Below are 20980 nucleotides of genomic sequence, written 5' to 3' on the forward strand. Positions count from 1 at the left end.
AGGCAGTCCTTTAGTGCAGCAGGGTAAGGAGGCTGAAGTCTGGTGCCGAAAGGGCTTGGGAAGTCCATGGGCCAGTGCTGCTCCCAGCAGAGAGTGCCAATTGCTGCATTTCCCATCGAGAGGGGCCACGTATGAGAGTGGCGAGAGGCTATGCTGTGCTGGATGAATATTGCTGGCCCCAGACCCATATGTTACCTAGTGAGCCCACAAGAGCTGCAGCTCAGTGCACCTGGCATTTTAAAGAGATTAACCCCTGCCTTCAGATGATCTGATCTGGGATTAGGGGAAGACTCTTGCTGCAGAAGCAGCTGTCAGACTTCTTAGAAAATGAAGTGTGTGTCCCCCTCACACCCCGAAATATCAGAGCAAAGCCACCTTGTAGGGGGCACAGCTATGAGGGCTGTGTCCTGTGCAGGATGCAGGTTGGTAGCATATTTAAGATTTTCCCCATCACACCCCTCCCTTCCTCCCACAACAGCAAGAGCATGAAGACATGGCACCAAGATGCAGGGGGAGGGAAGAGACCTATGTGAGACAGGTCTGTGCACATGGTCGCTCTCCTGATCCAGGTCTGAGAAAGCTTGCCAGTCCAATTCTCCCCCACCACTCCACCACCCACCAAAATGGGGAAGGGGCCCAGGGCAGGAAAAGGACATTTAGGTCCCAGACAGGGACAGATTAGGTCATAGGTATAGATAGGTCTGTGATGCCCAGGGTCCCAATTTCCACAGTTGTGACCACCACAAAAACTCACCTTTCACCATTAAAAAAAATTTCTAGCCTTCATGGTTAGCAAGAAAAGCCAGAAAACACAGCCTGAGGATAACTGATGCAGGGACATCCGTGGAGCACCTCCATCACCAGCTCTGAGAAGTAGAAACTGCCCCATTCAGGTGAACATGGTGTTAATACCAACCCCACCCCAACAGTGGCTCTGCATGTAGCAGAAGAGTGCAGCAGACTCAGCCAAAAAACCCATCCATCCACTCATCTGCCCCACGATAAAGTACTCAAGGGGGGTGCTGGGCTATCTCCCCTGACTCTCTGGGGGAGCCCAGCTAAGGCCACCTTTGCCACTGATTATTGTGCAGATTAGGGGCCTTTGTCTGGCACCAGAACTCCAAGTGGCGCGGGCCTAGACTGCCTTAATGTCCCACAAAGGTGCAGGGTAGGGAGAGATGCACAGACAGCAGCAGCAAAACCTCTACAGTTACACCCTACCCCAACATCCTTTCCTGTGAGTGTCGAAGCATCCTAGAGCAAGGGTAGCCTCCTCTCAAATTCCACAGGCGCTTTCCCACGCAAAGTCTCGTACACCCCTCCAAAACACAGCCAGACACTACAATATTTTGACAAGTTTAATTTTTTCCCTTCTATTATACAAAATATTTTACAATTAAAAAAACTTTCCCTCCAAAATCATATACAGATATTTATAATTCACAAGATTCAATTACAGGTGGGGGGCGGGGGGCAGAGACCATCTGCACAGAGAAAATAATTCCCAGTTTATTCTACAATGATGGACAATCAAGTGAAAATTAAGACGTTATCCCTACCCCTGCTTTTGGCCAAGGTGCTTTTATAGTTAGTCAGCTTCCCCCCAGTTTCTGGGTGACCCCCCAAACTCAGCGCCAGGGACTCTTCTCACTGCAGTCTCAGAGCCGCCTCACAAATCCCAAGTGAGAGAGGGCCCAGTGAGACACACTCAGAACCAGGACACTGTTACTAGCACATGAAAAAGAGAGGAAAGAAAAAAATAAACAAACCTACAAGCCTCACAAAGGGACCCACCCACTGCACACACGTGGTGGGGGCGGGGCTGCATGCTCAGCTGGGAAAAGACCCTGGGTTAGTAGCCCCAGCACTCTCAGACCCCACAGCAAGCCAGGACGGGCAGCCCCAGCACTAGAAAGCAATCCTACACCCAGCCAGCACACCCAGAGCCAGTCGTTTGAGGGGGCAATCTCAGCTGCACAGCATAGTTATGGCAGGGTGTGACACGAGGGTATCACAAATGCATACTTGTTATTTTATCTTCTAAGAAGTGATCTTGATACGTTCCTATGTCCCCATCCCTTCCACCCACCACTGATTTGCTTCCCAGTGCCAGCAGCACTTCCCTGTGGACAGTCAGAGCCCCTTGGGGAGATGGTGCCACATGAGCCGCTCACAGACGCTCAGGCCACAAGACACAGGTGAGAAGTTACACTCTACCGTGGGAGGTCCTACAGAAATGGTAGCCAATGACTTGCCCCCAGCAACTGAAGGGCAGATTTGAAAAGATGGTGTGTGAGAACTCCAGAAAACCTTTGTTTTCTCCCCTCCCTAGAAGGGGTTTGTGGGACGTAACTACTGGCCTGGGCCCACCCTGCATTCACAGGGGAGCCCGTCCTCAAGTCACTGCTGCAAGCCAAAGGCCTGGAGCAGGGTGGGAAGGTCACGGGCATCGGCTGCCCCGTACAGATCACTCTGGCCCAGCATGGAAAGGGCCATGCGGAGGGTGCTCCAGATGTTGTCAGACATGGCACCTTGCTGGCCCCGTGGGCCCCGGCTCTTCTGCTGCATGTGCAGGGCCTCCAGGAAGTGCTCCACTGCTTCACTGACCAGGGGAGAGAGGGAGACAGAGTTAACTGGGGAGGTTTGCACATCCTATGGGTGAGAAGGACCCACTAGATCTCCTCTTTGGATGGCTCAATAATCACCCTTCCACACTTCCTCCAGACATTCTTCTTACCCTGGCTCCTCAGACACCTCATCATTGGCCCACAGGACCAACGAAGCCAATGCCCAAGCTGTAATGGGCGTGGCTTGACAGCCCCACCTCCAGGCACAAGCTTGAAGGCAACCGCAACAACAGATCCTTTCTGTAGCTCTGAGATGCTCCCTCCCTTTGATACTGGGAACCAAGGGAGTGGGAAACATGTAGGGTGGTACTTTGCTCCTGGGGCAGACAGACATGCTCTGCTACCTCCTTGCCAGGGTTAAGGAGCGCGTCCTATGCCCAGAGGGACCAAGTGGAACTTCTCACCAATAGCCCCTCACGCGTAGCCACTAGCTTCCCTTCCCTTGACCCCCCTCCCAACTAACTGATTGGCCCCCACTGATACCTGATCATAGCAGACTTGGCTGCCCCCAGTGCCTAACCCCCATCTGGTCCCTCATTCCCACTCACCGATGGGCCCCCAGGTTGATGCAGCTGATGCCCAAGTTGTAGCGGGACCGGATGTAGCCTGGCTGCAGCTCCAGTGCCCGGCGATAGGCGGCCACAGCCTCCTCACTGCGATTCCCATTGGCCAGAGTGGCACCCAGCTTGTTCCACAAGAGGTGATCCTGGAGTCGGGGGGGAGGGGGCGGGAAGCAAGTGACAGGGGCATCAGGCATCCCACCGAGCCTGTCCTTCACACACACACACCCCTTCCCCATCTCTTCCCCACTCCATCCAGTATTCAAACCTACTCACCCCCTCAGGTCAGCCTGCTGCTCACCACACTGGCCTTTCCCCGCAGGGCAAAGCCCAGCCCCACCTCCCCATACACACACACAATCCTTAATCAGACCTGCCCCCCTAAACCCCACTCTGCCCCCTTACATTGGGGCGCACGCTCAGTGCGGCACTGAAGCAGTCCACAGCCTTCTCGTACTCGCCGCTCAGGTTGAAAAGGACACCCAGGCCGCACTGCACATCAGGGTCCACGGCCGAGGGGTCACTGCACACGGCTGCCAGGAACAGGTCCTTCACCTCCATGAATAGGGAGCTGGGGAGGGAGAGAATGAGGGAACCAACCCATTGATGGGCGCAAGCTCCCCCCAACCCTTTCTGGGGTCACCCTCACCCCAATGGACCCAGCTACAAGACCACAAGCCAGGACTAGGATATTCTGCACCTCCCTCAGTTTCCCCATCCTCCAGACTCACTCAGACAGTAGGGAGCCCAAGATGCGCTTGGAGGACCCCAAGCTGGATGCCAAGCTTCTTTCTTCTGGCTCCTTCCCCACCAGGTGGGCATAGGCTGGCTTGTGGCGCAACCAGTCACGCAGGGTTTCGCACGCCTGCTTCTGCAGAGACTCATTGGTGAAGCTGACGGCCAAAGCCATGAGCGCAGTTGCATTCTCTGGCTGCAGCTCCAGGCACCTGCAGGGCAGAGCGGGAGAGAGTGCATAGCATTCACATTTTTGGAAACGTGGATAGGAAGCTTCAGTTCTTTTAAGAACACATCTCCAGCCACCTTGGTGGGCTATGAACACATTGAACAGCAAGCGCCAGTGTCCAGGCAAATTAAGGAGGAATCCATTACAGGGCAGGAGACCTTGATTGGGTCAGAACCCAACTCTCTACAGAAATCCACAGGGAACTTATCTTTTCCAAGTTTGCATTTGGTGCAGGGAAAAAAAGCACTGGAACTTTGTTCAGCCTTTAAGCAGGGCAACAAAGAAAGGTGTGTCATTAGTGGCCAGCAAGCCAGTCCCTCTGCGAGCCACAAGCAGAACCCAGGAGTCCTGCTTTAGATCCCCCCTTCACCAGCTACTCACTGCCTGAGGGCACTGATTGCAGACAGCTCTTGTTCATTCTCTGCTTGGGTGGTTCCCAGGTACTGCCAGGCCTGATGCAGAAACAGAGACAAGCTTATTTTATACTTCTTCAGATTGCAAGTACAATTAAAGGCACCATCATGTGCCTGGACACCTTTTTTGGAGATTAAAAATAACTGCACCCAAGTCAGCAGCCTCAGCCCACTTCTGTTAACCAACCCCTCACCTCTCCCACACTCCCCAGGAAAACAGGTGGGCTCTGCAATGCATCCTGGAAGTCAGCAGGTTTGGGCTATTTGGAAAGGTGGAGGGGGAGTGAGTTTCCCACACACACACACACACACACACACAACATGCTGCCAGCAGTCCCCCCTCTGCTAAACCCTGGGGGCTCCAGCTTTAGCACCTCCACCCATCACAGCTGGGACTAGACTGCAGGGTGAGGAAGAAAAAGGCAGGTCTTAGGCCACCAAGGGCCTCAGAGAGGTGGCATAGCCCAGCAGACAGGATATTGGAGTGGGAATGCTAAGAAGTAAGAGACTCAGTCAGGAGCAGCTTGTTGTGGTCCACAGGCTAATCATCATGTCATGATCGACAGTACTGAGGCAGCTGAGAGATCTAAATATAGCATTGACACCTGACTTGATCTTCAAGCATCACCAGATCATCTACGCACGTAGCCAGCACAGCCTCCTTGCCGCACCCACAACCATCCCGATTGACTAAGGTTAAAGAGGTTTAAATCAGCTAGATATTACGAGTTGTCTCACCCCCACGCCCCAAGCGTGCTCCATCGTCTCACCCAGAAACGGAAGGTTTGATCCAGGCTGACAGTTGGCTGGGCTGACATCATGAAGTAACAAGCATAAGCCATACAAAAGTCCCCTTAAGCAGGGAAGCCAGTACCCTGCTCTCTTTAAGAGAAGTGTTACGAGCCACCAGCAAAGGACCCAGTCACTTGTCAATGGCCTTCATGAGCCAACACAGGTGATGACTACGTGCCCCTACCCTTCCAGAGCCTCAGTGTGAAACTACCTGAGACTCCAGCAGAGCTGATTGAACATGCGTGCCCTCGGAACACTGCCCTGTCCCCTGGAAAACAGAGTTTAGTCCGAATCTCAATTTTATCCTCACAGCAAGGACTCAGACTAGCCTTCTGATCAGGGCTCTGTGAATACTAGGATGAAGGCAAAGCATCCCTTCTTTGTCTCCTGCACAGCCATAGCACACCATACAGAATGGGCCCAAGACTTCCACCATGGCCATTCCAGCAATATTCTCTCTCATTTTGTCACTGGCCCTCTAGCAGGAGCGGCGCCAGGGTTTTTGGAGCCCTAGGCGCAGGGCCGGCTTACCAGTCCTGCAGCTCCGGTGGACCTGCTGCAGCCGTGCCTGCGGATGCTTCACCGGAGCCGCGGGACCAGCGGACCGTCCGCAGGGACGCCTGCGGAAGGTCCACCAGAGCAGTCTGCCGCCCTTCCAAATCCTGGTGCCTTAGGCGACCGCCTAGGTCACCTAAATGAAGGTGCCGGCCCTGCCCTCTAGAGTCTAAACCATGGCGACTTGTAAGGACAAAGCCAAGGAAGTGGGTGCCTAAGAGGCCATATGATCAATGGCAAGGACAAGAGCCCATAGTCCTATCAAACCACTGGAATAATGGTAGGATGACAAATGGAAATGAGGATATGGAGGTAGATATCACCACATCCGAGGTAGAAGCCAAACTCGAACAGTTTAACGGGACAAAATCGGGGGGCCCAGATAATCTTCATCCAAGAATATTAAAGGAACTGGCACATGAAATTGCAAGCCCATGCGCAAGAATTTTTAATGAAATCAGTAAACTCAGAGGTAGTACCATATGACTGGAGAATTGCTAACATAGTCCTTATTTTTAAGAAAGGGGAAAAAATGTGATCCGAGTAACTATAGGCCTGTTAGTTTGACATGTGTAGATGGCAGGGTCCCTTGAAAAAATTTGAAGGAGAAAGTAGTTAAGGACATTGAGGTCAATGGTAATTGGGACAAAATACAACATGGTTTACAAAAGTAGATCGTGCCAAACCAACCTGATCTCCTTCTTGAGAAGTAAAAGCATTTTTTAGACAAAGAAAAACAGTGGATCTAATTTACCTCAATTTCAGTAAGGTATCTGATACAGTCACATGGGGAATTATTAGTTAAATTGGAAAAGATGGGGACCAATAGGAAAATGAAAGGTGGATAAGGACCTGGTTGAAGGGGAGACTACAACGGGTCAATGAAAGGCGAACTATCCGCTGGAAGGAGGTTACTAGTGCATTCCTCAGGATCGGTTTTGGGACCAATCTTATTTAAATCTTTTTATTACTGACTTTAGCACAAAAGTGGGATGTGTTAATAAAGTTTGCGGATGACACACAAGCTGGGAGGTATTGCTAAACAGAGAAGGACTGGGTATCATACAGGAAGATCTGGATGACCTTGTAAACGGAGTAATAGTAATCGATGGAAAATTTAATTGAAAAGTGCAAGGTCATGCATTTAGGGATTAAATAACAAGAATTTTGGTTATACAAGTGGGGACACATCAGTTTAAGTAACAGAAGAGGGAGAAAGACCTTGAGTATTGGGTGATCACAGGACGACTATGAGCCGCAAATGTGATATGGCTGTTAAAAAGCTAATGCGGTTTTAGGATGCATCAGGCGAGGTATTTCCAGTAAAGATACGGAGGGTGTTAGTACCATTATACAAGGCATAGGTGAGACCTCATCTGGAATATGTGTGCAATTCTGACTCCATGTTAAGAGGGATGAATTCAAACTGAACAGGTACAGAGAAGGGCTACTAGGATGATCGAATAAGAATGGAACCTTCTTATGAACGGAGACTCAAAGAGCTGGGCTTGTTTAGCCTAACAATAGAAGGCTGAGGGAGATAGATTGCTCTTTATAAATATATGAGAGGATAAATATCAGGAGGGAGAGGAATTTTTAAGCTCAGCAGTACCAATGTGGACAACGAACAAATGGGTATAAACTGGAGCACTAGGATAGTTTAGACTTGAAATTCAGACGAAGGGTTACTAACCATTAAGAGGAGGACGTTCTGGAACAGCCTTCCAAGGGGAGTAGTGGGGGCAAAAGAAATATCTGGCTTCAAGACTAAGCTTGATAAGTGTATGGAGGGGATGGTATGATGGGATTGCCAAAATTAGTCTATCAATTGATATCTGATTATTAGCCGGTAAATAGGCCCAATGGTCTGTGATAGGATGTTAGACGGGTTGAGATCTGAGTTACTACAGAGAATTCTTTCCTGGGTGCTGGCTGGTGAATCTTGCCCACATGCTCAGGGTTTAACTGATCGCCATCTTTGGGGTCAGGAAGGAATTTTCCTGCAGGGCAGATTGGCAGAGACCCTGGAGCTTTTTCGCTTTCCTCTGCAGCATGGGGCACAGGTAACTTGCTGGAGGATTCCCTGCACCTTGAGATCTTTAAACCTCGATTTGGGGACTTCAATAACTCAGACATAGGTTAGGGGTTTGTTACAGGAGTGGGTGGGTGAGATTCTGTGGCCTGCATTGTGCAGGAGATCAGACAAGATGACCGTAATGGTCCCTTCTGACCTTAAGTCTATGAAACTGTTAATCTCCCTCAAGTGTTTCAGTCCCATCACTGACAGCAGATTGTCAGAACTGGCCCTTTACTCAAATGGAGCAGTGTGCCCTGACCTCAAACAACAGGAGATAGTGATCTGGCCAGGACAAGGGTAAGCTCTCCAGTTGTCCAACCTCCAATCCTAATCAAGACACCAAATCAGAAGTGAGACCAGCTGTCTGAGTTGAGCCAGACACCTAGGACTGACTCACCCTAGCTGTCAAGTCCTCAGCTGACTCAAAAGACTCAGCATTTGCATGGCTGTTGAAGCCACTGAGCATCACCCACCTTGTGACTCCAATGCCACCATGGTATGGACTTCAGCATCTCATGCAGGGAGTCTGGTGCTTCAGGAAGACAGATACCCTAGAACCTGACCCATCTCAGTTATAACCCCAAGATTGTAACCAGCTTTAGTCTGGGAGACCTTCTGCACCATAGGTCAGGTGCACACAGCTTGACCATCTTCTCAGTGAGCCCCCTGGGGTTCACATACAAGTACACGGCCAGAGTTACACACCTGAGAACTGGAGTCACCCACACCACACCCTGCAGCACAGCTCCCCCAGGCCTGGAGTGGTGGGCTATATTGCAACCCCCGACTGTATCTCTAGGGATCCTTGTATTACATTCATGAAAGTTCTCTGTATGAACATGTTCTCCTCCATGGGGACAGGTTACCCCAGCTCCTCCAGGAGCTAAAAACAGGGGGGTGATTACCCTCGGGATTGTAAAGATACTCAGAGAAGCACACCCGAGGGAGGTTTGCATATACTGGTACAAGCTGGGTCTTCCAGAGACCAAGTGACAAAGAAAGGGCTCTGGTATAAAAGGCTGAGTTTAAAGATATTCAGGATCTTTATTTTGATTCAGCAAATGGGCAGGACCTTCTGTCCAAGCGGAGGCCCAAGTCTTGTGGAAGGATTGGAAGGGCACTGGCTTACCAGATTCTGCATGTGGAAGGTGGCTTACCAGATTCTGCATGTGAATTGCTGGCGTACTTAGCAAGAGGGTAAGAACTTTTATTGTTTTTAATACAGTTTTCCTGTGATGTTTTTACCCTAGAATAAATGTACTTTGCTTTGGAAGAGCTGTATGGTAACAGGTAAAACACTGTTGTCTGTGGAGAGAAAGCAACACAGAGGCTCTGGCCATTAGGCAGACTTGCTTGCTGGTGATAGTGTATGGTAGAGAGCTGTGCAGCTGTAAAACTCCCAGCCAGAAAGGAGTGGGACATGGGCCCCCTGCCCAGACATATGAGGGCTAGAAACCTGAGACAAGGCTGAGCACCCCTGGAGTGGGCCATGAAGGTGAGGATGCAAGTACAATTGCTTTGAAACTCTGACAAGTGGATCTCCCACCCCTAGACTAACCCAGTCTGATCTTGCTTAGGGAGCTGAGCCAGGCTACAAATGGCAAGATATCTGGAGCAGACCTGCTCTCCTCGCTCCACTCACCTCCACATGGTCAGGTTTCTGCTGCACCGCAGCCTCAAAGAACAGTACAGCATTGGGGAGGTCACCCTTCTCCAGGCACTTCAGACCCTCGTCAAATGCCTGTGGATGATCCCTCATGGGATTGTCCTTTTCAAAGAGATAACCCTACCAGAGACAGCAAGCAAGGGGTCAACACTATGGGTAGGAGACAGGTGCGTCAAGTGCACGACTCAGAAACAGCAGATGTGCGCCCACATGCCATATCAACACTTCCGCAAGCCCAGCACTATCTTCTCCCACCCATTTCAGTTCCAACAGCCAGAGACACTGCAATGGGTGATGAGCGGCTGGTATTTCCCTCTTGAGAGGGCTGAAGTGCGCCAGCTCACAGCAGATGTGGGCAAAGCAGCTCCTGCCCCCTCTGCTTCCCACTCAGTCTGAGGTGAAAGGTCCCACGCCCCAGCCTGGGAAGAGATGTATCGGTTGTGCAGGGTTGTGTGTGTAAAGTTTACCAAATTTAGGGAGTCTCCATCAATACAGGGGACACAGAAAGAAATGGCTTGTGTTGTGGGGAGCACCAGAATTAACTGCTGGTGTGTTACAACTGATTTGCGTCTTCAGCAGTGGGCAGCGCTTTGGCAAGAACCACCATGTATTTTTTCCAGTCTGACCCTGGTCAAAGGTATTGACAGAGACTCTGGCAGCAGCAAATTTCCTAACAGCAGTGCCAACCCCTGCCCAGACAAGAGATTGGCTGTCAGGAACAGCGCCTGGCCTTTGACACTAAGAGGGGATCCCAGCACCCTGAGCTGCTTTGCAGCAGCACTCTCAGTACCCAGTACTCTCAGCCTGGGAGAAGGGATCTTGGGAGCTCACAGAACTGCCCAGCACAGCACCAGGACCTGCATTCGCTGCCCCCCATTACCTTGTCATAGGAGGAGGTACTGAGGTCCTCATAATCTGAGAGCCAGGGGTGAGCCTCTGCATCTCGCTTGGCCATCTCCTCCCACTCTGCCTGAAGCTTGTCCCAGAAATCCACATCTGACTGAAGAGAGGAGGAGGAGGAGAAGGTTAAAGGATAGCACCCTGCTGAGCTCCCCCTACATGTTCCCTGGAGATTCCTCTTTCTAGGCTTCTGAGCCCCCCTCCTCATGTCTCCCCTGGCAAGAAAAGGGACTCAGACAGTTCTGGGGCCCTAAAGCACCCTTCATACCCCAACCTCTCTGTGAAATTCTGTACCTCATGGGAAAACCCTACACTCCCCATGTTCATCCTTATAAAATGATTGTGCGGTATCCAATGCAAAGTTTGTCATGCTGGGTGTCTTCAGAAGGCTCACAATGCCCTGAACATTGCTGTTACAGTGATTTTATGGTAACTGTTTTTACAGTAATATTATAGATTATAATTTCATGAGGTTATGAGGATGAAAATGTGTCCTCATGGCTTACAGCAAGCCCAGGCAAAAACTCCAAGAGCAGAGGGGCAGTTCACACCCCCTCAGGGCATATATGGGACAAACCCAGCCCAGCCTCACAGGAATAAGGGACACTAGCCTAGGCAACAACAAAGGATCTGTTGGACTCTTGAGTGAGTCACCCTCCTTCCTTTGGTCAGTTTGGGACTACGATGAGGTAATGCTCACCTGACTCTGAAGTTTGTATGGGCATTGAAAGTGTTAAGACCAGCTTAGAATATGTTGTGCTTTTATTTCATTTGACCAAATCTGACTTCTTGTGCTTTGACTTATAATCATTTATATCTTTGTAGTTAATAAATCTGTTTGTTTATTCAACCTGAAGCAGTGCGTTTGGTTTGAAGTGTGTCAGAGACTCCCCTTGGGATAACAAGCCTGGTACATATCAATTTCTTTGTTAAACTGACAAACTCATATGCCCACTGGATGCTGCAAGTGTATAACTGGATGCTGCAAGATGGAGGTTCCTAAGGTCAAGTCTAGGACGAGAGATATTGGCTAGTGTCATTCGACTGAACAATCCGAGCAGCTCACATGCCAGAGGCTGTGTGTGAACAGCCCAGGAGTGGGGCTTCTCACAGCAGAGCAGGGTAAGGTTGGCTCCCAGTGTCAGGGATTGGAGTGACCTAGCACATCACTGGTCCAGATAACACCAGAGGAGAACGTCACACTCTCCCCTCCAGTTTTACCTCCACTGCAGTCTTGGCTTGCTCAAATTCTCTATCCAGAGTTGACACATTCCCAGTTCGGGTGAACTGATCCACCCAAGCATCTGATACCCCCTAGAGGGAAAGAAATAAGATGGAGCTCCTTGAGACTGCAAGATTAAAAAGCAATGCAATGCAATGCATCTCCCCCTCCAGCAGGGCGTGCTGAAAGGACCCCCGCCTCCACCCACACAAGTGAATACTAATTGCACAGGGATACTGCAATGGAGCAGACACATTCTGGATTCTCCGACCTGCCAAGGCATCGCTGTGAAGAAGTTCACACTGCCAGAGCCCATCCCTGCTCCTAGGTAGGCACTGCTTTGGAGAAGCTCATGCTCCGGAAGCCCCACGCCACCGCTGGCTGAACGTTAACGGAACCCTGCTGAGAGAAAGTTCACCCTGCCATTGTCCCTCCCCTCCCCCAGGCTGAGCAGTGCTGCAAGGAAGTTTGCACACCTGTGAGCAGCTGGGGCTGGGGTCCTACCTGCTGCTGTATAAACTCAGCTGTCCACTGCTCTGCCTGATCCTGGTCTCTGGGGGTCAAGGTCACCTGATTAGCCTCAATCGACACTCTCCCGTCTCCAATCTGGCGGACAAACTTTAGGAACTGTGGCAAAGAAATGAAATGTGGGAAGAAACCTTCACCAACAACCCCCACCAAACTCTCCATATTTGCTAGGCAGATCTGGGCCCCCAGAATCAATAGAACCAGAAGGAAAAGGGGATAAAACATGCCAGTTTCAACAGAGTTGTATGGTGGAAAGCATGATGCTGGGGGTTGTAGAGCTCAACTCCCAGAACTAGAGGCAGAAAGGAGGGGAGACACAGAATGGCAGGAGGTCTCTCACTCCCCCGCCACACACACACATACCTTCGTGGGGCTCCACTGCATTTCTCACCTCAGAATTGTTGAGTTTGGGGTCATCCACTTTAGAAACGAAATCATTGGCAGTTTTCTTAAGCTCATCCTCAGGTTGATATTCCTCATACCTATAATCAGAGAGAGACAGAAAGAGTCTGATCTGACACTAAGGGCTTGGCTACACTTGCAGCTGTAGAGTACTTTAAGTTAAACCACCCTTCGGAGAGCACAGTAGGAAAAGCGCTCCAGTCTGTCCAGACAGAGCTGAAAGTGCACTGGCGTGGCCACATTTGCAGCACTTGCAGCTGCATTGGGAGAGGTGCATTATGAGCAGCTATCCCGGCGTTAAAGCGGCTGCAATGTGCTTTCAAATGGGGAGGGGGGATGAAGCGTGACAGGGAGTGTGGGGGAGAGAGAGTGGGTTTTTGGGGTGCTGAGAGTGTATCAGCACATTGTCTTGTAAGTTCAGACCCCTCTCCTTCCCCTGTCTCTCTCTCAAAGCAAACATTAGCTGTTTGTGTTTTTCTCAGACCGGATAAGCAGTCTGTACTCCAAAACTGAGCTTTGAAAGGGCACTTCCCTGTCCCGAGTTCACAAAGACAAGAGAGGCCACTTCAGTTAAGGGGATTATGGGACATTTGTAATGTTACTTCTTGTTTACACTGGCACTGAAGCCTGTCACCCAATATGCAACAGCTGTTAATCCTCTCGGGGAAGTGGAGTACCAGAAAAGCCAGCTCCAGGATTTTTGCCACCCCCAAGCATCGGGGGGGGGGAAGAGAACAAAAAGCCACGACTGCAATCGGCGGCAGCTCCACTGTGCCGCTTTCTTCTTTGGCGGCACTTCGGCGGCACGCCCTTCCATCTGAGAGGGACCCACCGTTGTAGAGCCGGACGTACCGCCCCTTCCCTTTGGCCGCCCCAAGCACCTACTTGTTGTGCTGGAGCTGGCCCTGGCCCTGAGTACCAGGAGCGCTCTAGCCAGGGAGTCAGAGCGCTCTACGTGTCTTTCCAGTGTGGACGGGGAGTAAGGTAGAGCACTCTGAGAGGCTTTATTGCAGTATAACGTGCAAGTGTAGCCAAGACCTTAGCAGTAGGGGGCTCCACATTTGTTCACAGTCTACCCCTCTCTCTGCATCAGGCCACACAACAGTCCCTGAGGCTGGAGAGCCCACATGATCTGTTCTTCGCTCAACACTATTCAGTATCTTTATTAACAACCTGGGAGCCAGGATAGCTCAGTGGTTTGAGCATTGGCCTGCTAAACCTAGGGTTGTGAGCTCAATCCTTGAGGGGGCCATTTAGGGATCTGGGGCAAAATCCGTACTTGGCCTTGCTAGTGAAGGCAGGGGACTTGACTCAATGACCAAGGTCCCTTCCAGTTCTATGAGAGAGGTATATCTCCATATATTACTGCTGGGATAACTGTGCCAGATGACACACAGATTGGTGGAGTGAAATAATAAGGATAAATCAATTATATAAAGCAATCTGGATCACTTGCTAAGCATTTAATACTGCCAAAACCAAGGTCAGGTATCTAGCAGTAAAGAACACATGTCACACATACAGGATGGGGGCTGTATCCTGAAGAACAGTGACTCTGGAAAGGGTGTAAGGCAAGAGTTCTCTAATTGGGGGTCAGGACCCCTCAGAGGGTCATGAGGTTATTACATGGCAGGTCATGAGCTGTCAGTCTCCACCCCAAACCCTGCTTTGCCTCCAGCATTTATATTTGTTAAATATACAAAAAAGTATTTTTAATTTATAAGGAGGTGGGAGGGGGGTCACCAGTACAGAAGTCTGAGAAGCCCTGGATTAGGGTCAGGGTGGATAATCAACTGAACAGGCTCTCCTAGTGCTAAGCTTGGCTAAGAGGGCAAATGCAATCCTTGGACATACAAACATGGGAAGAGCAAACAGGTGTAGGAGGCGTTGCTTTACTTCTGTCTACACATTGATGAAGCCATTCCTGGAAGTGTCTAGTTCTGGTGTCTATATTTGAAAGAGGATATTGAAAACTGGAAAAGGGTTCAGAAAAGAGCAACAAGATAGATTTAAGGTCTGGAAAACCAGCCTTCCAGTGACTTAAGACTATTTAGCTTATTAAAGAGAAGGTCAAGTCACAGTCTATAAACAGCTACCAAGGAAGAAGATATCTGATGAGAGAGAGCTCTAATCTAGCCAACGAAGACAAAAGAAGATCCAATGGCTGGAAAATGAAGCTAGATACATTTAGATTGAAGATGAAGTGCAATTTTTTTTAAACAGCAAGGATAATTAGCCATTAGAATAACTTCCTAGGAATGCTGTGGATTCTCCATCACTTGAAATCTTTAAAGCAAGGCTCAACATCTTTCTAATGAATATGCTCTAGCTCAAACAGAAGTTACTGGTCTTTGTGATGACATCCCTGGGCTAGATTCACAAAGGAATTTAGGCGGTGTGATGCAGAGCACTGCAATGCCTAACTTTTGGGCACCCAGAAAAATCACAGGAACAACACGGTGACCCATAAAGCCTGAGTTAGGTGCCCAAGCTCCCTGTACAGTGACTGAAGAGAGATGGGCACCTTAGAATGCGATTCACAAAAGCCAGTATACTAGGTGAGCATCCACCTAAGCAGGGCACAGAGATAGGCACCTGCGTCTGCTAGTGATCCACAGCCAGGAGCCCCTCTCCTGGAATCAGACTCTTCAGCTTAGGCACAAAAAGCGTTTCTTGTGAAAACAAGTTAGGCAGGTGTCTAAGTCCACATAAAACAGCCAGAGGAGGAGAACGACGACGACGTGGTGGTGGTACCCAACTTTATATATATAGCCCAACAGTTTGAGCACTCACCTGGGATGTGGAAGACCAGATTCAATTTCCCCTCTCTGCCTGAGTGGGAGAAAGGTAGGAGACCCCTGTTCAAATCTTCTCAGGGATATTCTGATGTAGGCCTCCAGCAGACTCTCCTGTTGAAGCTGTTCCACTGTAGATAAATACTTTAAAAAGAGTCATTGGCCAGAGAGAGAGAGAGAGAACAACTCTGTAGCCTGGTGGTTAGAGCACTCACCTGGGAGATGGGAGACCCTGAATCCAGTTCCCTGGCTCCCATGAGTTTTTAAAATTATGTATCCATAATAAAACAGCTTCAGCAGGAGAGACTGAGGGGGTCCCACATCAGAATATCCCATAGCCCAGTGGTTAGAGTATGCACCTGAGAGGTGGGAGACCCCTGTGCAAATCTGTTCTCCTGCTATGGCAGAGGAGGGAATTAAACTTGCCTCTCCCACATCCCAGACAAGTGCTCTAAGCACTGGGCTAAAAGTTATAAGGTGGCTGCTGCCACCATCACCATCTCCAGATGGATTTTGAATGGGACCTGATGCAGTAGGCAGCCTCTGAGCACATCTACTGGATTGAGCACCCACAGGACTTAGGCAGGTGAACATCTATCTTCCCTGAGTCTGTGAATCGTTCTGGGGCTTAGGTACCCAGACACCTACCGTGAGGCAACTATGCACATGCCCAGAAACTTAGGAACCTGGGGAACTTTTACCCTGCAAATGTAGACACTGCGTAAGTTTAGGCACCTACAGAGATTTGGCAGGAGTGTAAGTTGCAATGGAGCCTAAAACTAGAACTTAAGTGCCTAAACTCCAGATTTAGGTGCCCAAGTACCTTTATGAATCTATCTTCTGATCTTGTGTTCTGCAGGAGGTCAGACTAAATAATCATAATGTCCCTTAGGGCCTTAAACTCTATGGCCTTGTTTACATTAAAGGGAAAAGTTGATCTAAGCTACGAAATTTGAATTACTTGAATAGGGTAACTCAAATCGACATAGCTTAGATCTACTTACCACAGGGTCCACACTACAGGACGTTGATGGGAGACACTCTCCTGTCAACTCCCCTTACTCTTCTCGATCAGGTGGAGTACAGGAGTCCACGGGAGAGCAATCGGTGGTCAATTTAGCGGGTTTTCACTAGACCCACTAAATCGACCGCTAACGCATCGATTGCTGCAGCGTAGACAAGCCCTATGAAACCAGAATCCCCATGTTTAGTTATGTTGTTGTTGAAACTGCAGTGTTGGGTGGATGAGGCTCTCCCTCTTCCTCTTTCTTGAACCAAGGATCTGAGAACTTGGTTGAGACCCAAAAGCTCTGAGATGAGAGTGGATTTCTGTCATCTCCCACACCTCACCCACCCTGGACATTAGTGGGTGCAGGAGGGAAGAACAGAGAAACTCACCACTTATCTGCCAGTGACTGGTCTTCTGTTTCCCCCAGCCACAGCTTCTCCTCTGACTGCTCCAGGTATTCTTCTGCCCACTTGGCAGGAGATACAGACAGAGGGTCTGTAGAGGTGATTGGGTGGTGGAAGAAGAGTGAGGAACAAGAAGATAAAACAGAACACTACTCAGAGAAACTTCAAATTTGGATCTCACCAATTTACATTTAGATTTATAGTCTGGATTGTTACATTAACAGAAGGTTCTTCCCATTCATTTCCTTAGTTTTGTTTGTTTACTTGAAAATAAAACAAGCCTCAGATTCAACTAGTTTATGCAGGGAGATTTCATTTTAGGCAAAGTGCCAATATTCTTACTTTTTTTTTTTATTAAAAAAAAACAAAAAAAAAACAAAACTTTTTTTGCATCCCACATGGACAGCAGCAAAGTGGGCTGCTGTATGCATCAGGAAAATGAATAACACATTGCAAATTTCCAGCTTCTTTTATCAGAGCCTCTCAAAGATCTTTATAAATGTTAATTATGACACTTGTCTCCAACAGGTGTATGAAAGGAATAAATATGGATCATTTCACTAATCGGTGAAAAGAAGCCACCTCTGGGGTGGGGCATAGCAGCTGTTTAACTGCTGCCCAATAGTTCAAGGTAGAGATTCAGTTGGTTAGAGCGGAGGAGACTAGAGTCCATCCCAAATCTTCTACATGCTGTGTGACCTTGGGCGAGTCACTTCCCCAGCTAGTGCAAGAAGCAGAGTATTCCCCTCCCAGCAGGAAACATTAATTACATGTGTTTTCAGGCACAGAAAGGACCCCAACATTTATTTTGAAGTGGGAAACATAGATCCCCTCTCCCCCCTCTCACAATCACAGACACTGAACAACAGATTTGGCTGAAACATTCAACAAAATATTCCCCTCTGGGCCAGGACCCAAGTTTCATCCCAACAGGGAGCATCAGAGATCTACATATGGCCAGGGAGAGACCAGCTTTAGCCTTGTCTATGTGGAAAAGCTGCATTAGTTTAAATTAAAGTTTTTTAAACCAAATTAGTTAAACTGATGCAAACCTCTCTTTGGGCACTTATTTCAGTGTAAGAGCATCTTAGCTGAGCTTAAACCTGTTCTCAAAAGATTTTCGCTAGACCAAAATAAGACATTCCTGCACCACAATAGGAAGGCCTACATGGGTTGCTTGCATGGTTTAACTAATACACACAATACTCTAGTCTCCTGGGGGCTACTTTAAACTTTAGACCCAACAACTGAACTGAGACCAGACTGTGGGTGCAGGAGGTCAGACTAGATGATCTGGTGGTCCCTTCTGGCCCTAAACTCTATGATTCTAAATCAGGTTAAGTTTACTCCTCATGTTGTACCAGTGTGACATTCCCATGGAGGCAAGCTGCTAGGGCGAACTGCCCTATTCTGAATACTATCTGCTGTGTCTACCAGATGCACTCTAATCTCATGCACAACAGAGGGGGGCATGCTGCCAGGCAACACCCCACCCAAACTTCACAACGGGAACCTTCACCTGTCACCTCCGCAATGAACTCCTGCGACCAGTCAGCCTCGTTGTAATCTGGGGAGATGTCAGTTGTAGTATCTGCAGCCCCCAGAAATTCCTGGGCCCAGTTCTCAGATAGAGCCAGAGCTGCCACACCTGGAGCTGGGAGAGGGCAAGAGATGGGGATGGTTCAGTGACAAGCCCCAAGTGCCCCACTCCGAAGAGGATTAGAGAAAGCCTATCCTCTTAATCTTCAGACTCCCCCTGCCCTAGCTAAACAGGCCTTCTCTTTCAGTTCCCCTTAAGACATACCACCGGGGGGAGGCGGGGAGAGGGCTGGCAGAAACCCCAATGCCCCTAGCCCTTTCTTCCCCGCTCCTTCACCTCGCTGTGGGGCTTGGCGGAAGCTTGACTGCTCAATCTCCTGCATCTCAGCCAGTAGATCATCCATTTTAAAGGTCTGCGGGGCACGGGAAAGAAGGGGGGCATTCTGCTCTTGTAGGAATTCTGCAGCCAGCTGCCAGGGAGAGAAAGAGAGTTTTTGATGAGGAATACCCAGCAGACGCTCTGGAACTAGAAACATGAGAGAAAGAAGGTAGGACAAAAAGGGAATGAGAGACAGGAAGAGTGAAGATGGATCAGAGAGAATGTGGCAGTAAGAAAGATGATAAGGGGGGGTGATACAATTGTTCTTACCTCATCTTCAGAGGCCACTCCTAAAGGTTTGGACACCTGTGGGAAAAGATGCCAAACCATCACCTCAGTGATGGGACCTGGCCTCCAGCATCACCTCCCCACTACCATGGGACTAACTTGTACCATATCCCCACCTATGACAGATCCACACCACACACACAGCAGGACCAACATCTCACTCAGTCAGATCTGCTGGAATGGGGGAGACAGGTACCACATCTCTCCTTTCTGGATAGACCCCTGCTGTGACTGGACAGACACCCCCACACCAGCACCACTACCCTAGTGATACTACAACTAGCCCCAACAGTGGGGTAGGCCCATGATCCCTCACAGCCCTTCTCCCACTAACAAGACAGCCCCCTCCCGTGTGCTCAGACAGACCCCCCCCCACTCCCCAGCCCCAGTGCATCCCTGCCCCTCACTCACAACAGAACAGACATACCAACTCTCCGGACAGCAGCAGTCAGATGGACTCCCCAACCCATTCCCCAGTACTCACTGCCTCTGCTCCAAGACCTGCAGGGGGCCAGGCCGAGGGACCTCGGAGCCCCTCCTGCCGCAGGGCCTTGTCCTGGGTAAAGTGGCCAGCCAGCTTCATAAGGGGGTTAGAGCCCCCGCACTCGGGCTCCACCAGCTCCCTCATGGCCATGGTGAGGGCAGGGGGCACTGCACCTCACCCTGTCTAAAGGGGAAAAAAACCCAGAAGGCACGAGTGACGGTAGGGCTCTAGGACCCCTAGCAGACAGCCCACCACGGGGGATGCAGAGCCTTGCTCAGCACTCATCTGCTCCATAAACAAGCTGGTGGGGTCTCATCCGAGCTGCAGCGGTGTAACGTTACAGACCCCCCCACACACACACACCACCCGCCTGAGCAGGCCAAAGACCGAATGATCAGGGGCCGAATGCGCCTTCCCCCAGAAGGAACCGCCCGGGTCGTGTGCCACTACCGAATGGTTTGACGGGGGCAAGGACAGCGTGCGACGCCATGACAAAGAGGGGCTTAAACCCCCCGCCCTGCCCTTCCTCCCTGCATCTGCCCTTGGGAGGGATCCGCCCCCCAGCTCTTCCCCCCGCTGCGCATCAGTCACTCCACCTCGCCCCGTTCCCCGCCCCTGACACACACACATCCTGAACTCCAGGTGCTGCCCGTGCTGGGCCTCCCTTCCCCGGGGGCCTCAATCATTGTCCGGCCCCCTGCGCTCGGGCAGATGCAACCCGCTCCCCAGGGCTGCAAGGCCTCGGCCGGCCCGGCCAGCCAGGCACGTCCCAGTCTCACCCCGGCCCGGAGCTAAGGTGAGGGCACGGAGAAGACCAGGGGCTCCCCATACGCTACCTCGCCTCTGACTCTGCCGCAGCTTTTGCAACACTCACCAGGCAGCAGGGGGCTGGGCTAGCTCTTAAAGGGACAAGCGCCCCGCGAGGGCAGCGGCGGGAAGGGGCGGTATTAAAGAGCCAGCGGCGGGCACCCTCTGCGAGGCAGCGTTGTCTTACAGCGCCATTCACACGGGGGCCCCGACCCCGTCTGAACTCAGGAGTGGCAGTAAATAATCAGGATTTCATTCAGCTAGTGTTTTAACTTGATTTGAGTTAAACCGGTGCAATTTCGGTGTGTAGACAAGTCCCAGGAGAGAAGAGAACTTTCAAGGACTAGGCACCAAGAAGGAACAGCTGTGGGAGTTCTTAAAGGGCCACGCACCCTGAGAAGCGCCCCACGCCCTCTGCACCCTAACAGAGCAGTGCCGCCAGAATGCTCGTAAAGGACCAGGCTGCCTAAAAGAGCAGCCCAGTGAGCTCTTAGAGGGCCAGCAACTATGGCAGAGCAGCACAAGAAGCTTTTCACTCTCCCCTTGAGAGAGAAACCCAGCCAGGACTT

The 20980-nt window shown here is 50.3% G+C and overlaps 1 protein-coding gene across 6 annotated transcripts; it reads right to left on the reverse strand.

The window, feature by feature from the left end:
- Nucleotides 1-1345: 1345 nt before the first annotated feature.
- PEX5 (peroxisomal biogenesis factor 5) lies at nucleotides 1346-20479 on the reverse strand. Of its 6 annotated transcripts, none has more exons than XM_032773898.2 (16): nucleotides 20441-20479; nucleotides 19605-19787; nucleotides 19103-19138; nucleotides 18791-18923; nucleotides 18434-18568; nucleotides 16900-17005; nucleotides 12696-12786; nucleotides 12281-12403; nucleotides 11776-11868; nucleotides 10535-10654; nucleotides 9631-9774; nucleotides 4533-4603; nucleotides 3919-4134; nucleotides 3593-3758; nucleotides 3176-3333; nucleotides 1346-2602 (listed from the first exon to the last, which is right to left on the reverse strand). In XM_032773898.2, exons 2-16 carry the CDS (start codon nucleotides 19752-19754, stop codon nucleotides 2401-2403), a joined length of 1944 nt encoding a protein of 647 aa, XP_032629789.1. In that variant the 5' UTR covers nucleotides 19755-19787; nucleotides 20441-20479; the 3' UTR covers nucleotides 1346-2400. The 6 variants fall into 6 exon arrangements, with proteins under 6 accessions (XP_032629789.1, XP_032629790.1, XP_074927293.1 ...); XM_032773899.2 differs by having other exon boundaries at nucleotides 20384-20479; XM_075071206.1 differs by having other exon boundaries at nucleotides 2426-2597; nucleotides 20384-20479.
- Between the last annotated feature and the right edge of the window lie 501 nt (nucleotides 20480-20980).

Source organism: Chelonoidis abingdonii, chromosome 1 (genome assembly GCF_003597395.2).
Source record: "Chelonoidis abingdonii isolate Lonesome George chromosome 1, CheloAbing_2.0, whole genome shotgun sequence".
Taxonomy (NCBI): Eukaryota; Metazoa; Chordata; order Testudines; family Testudinidae; genus Chelonoidis; species Chelonoidis abingdonii.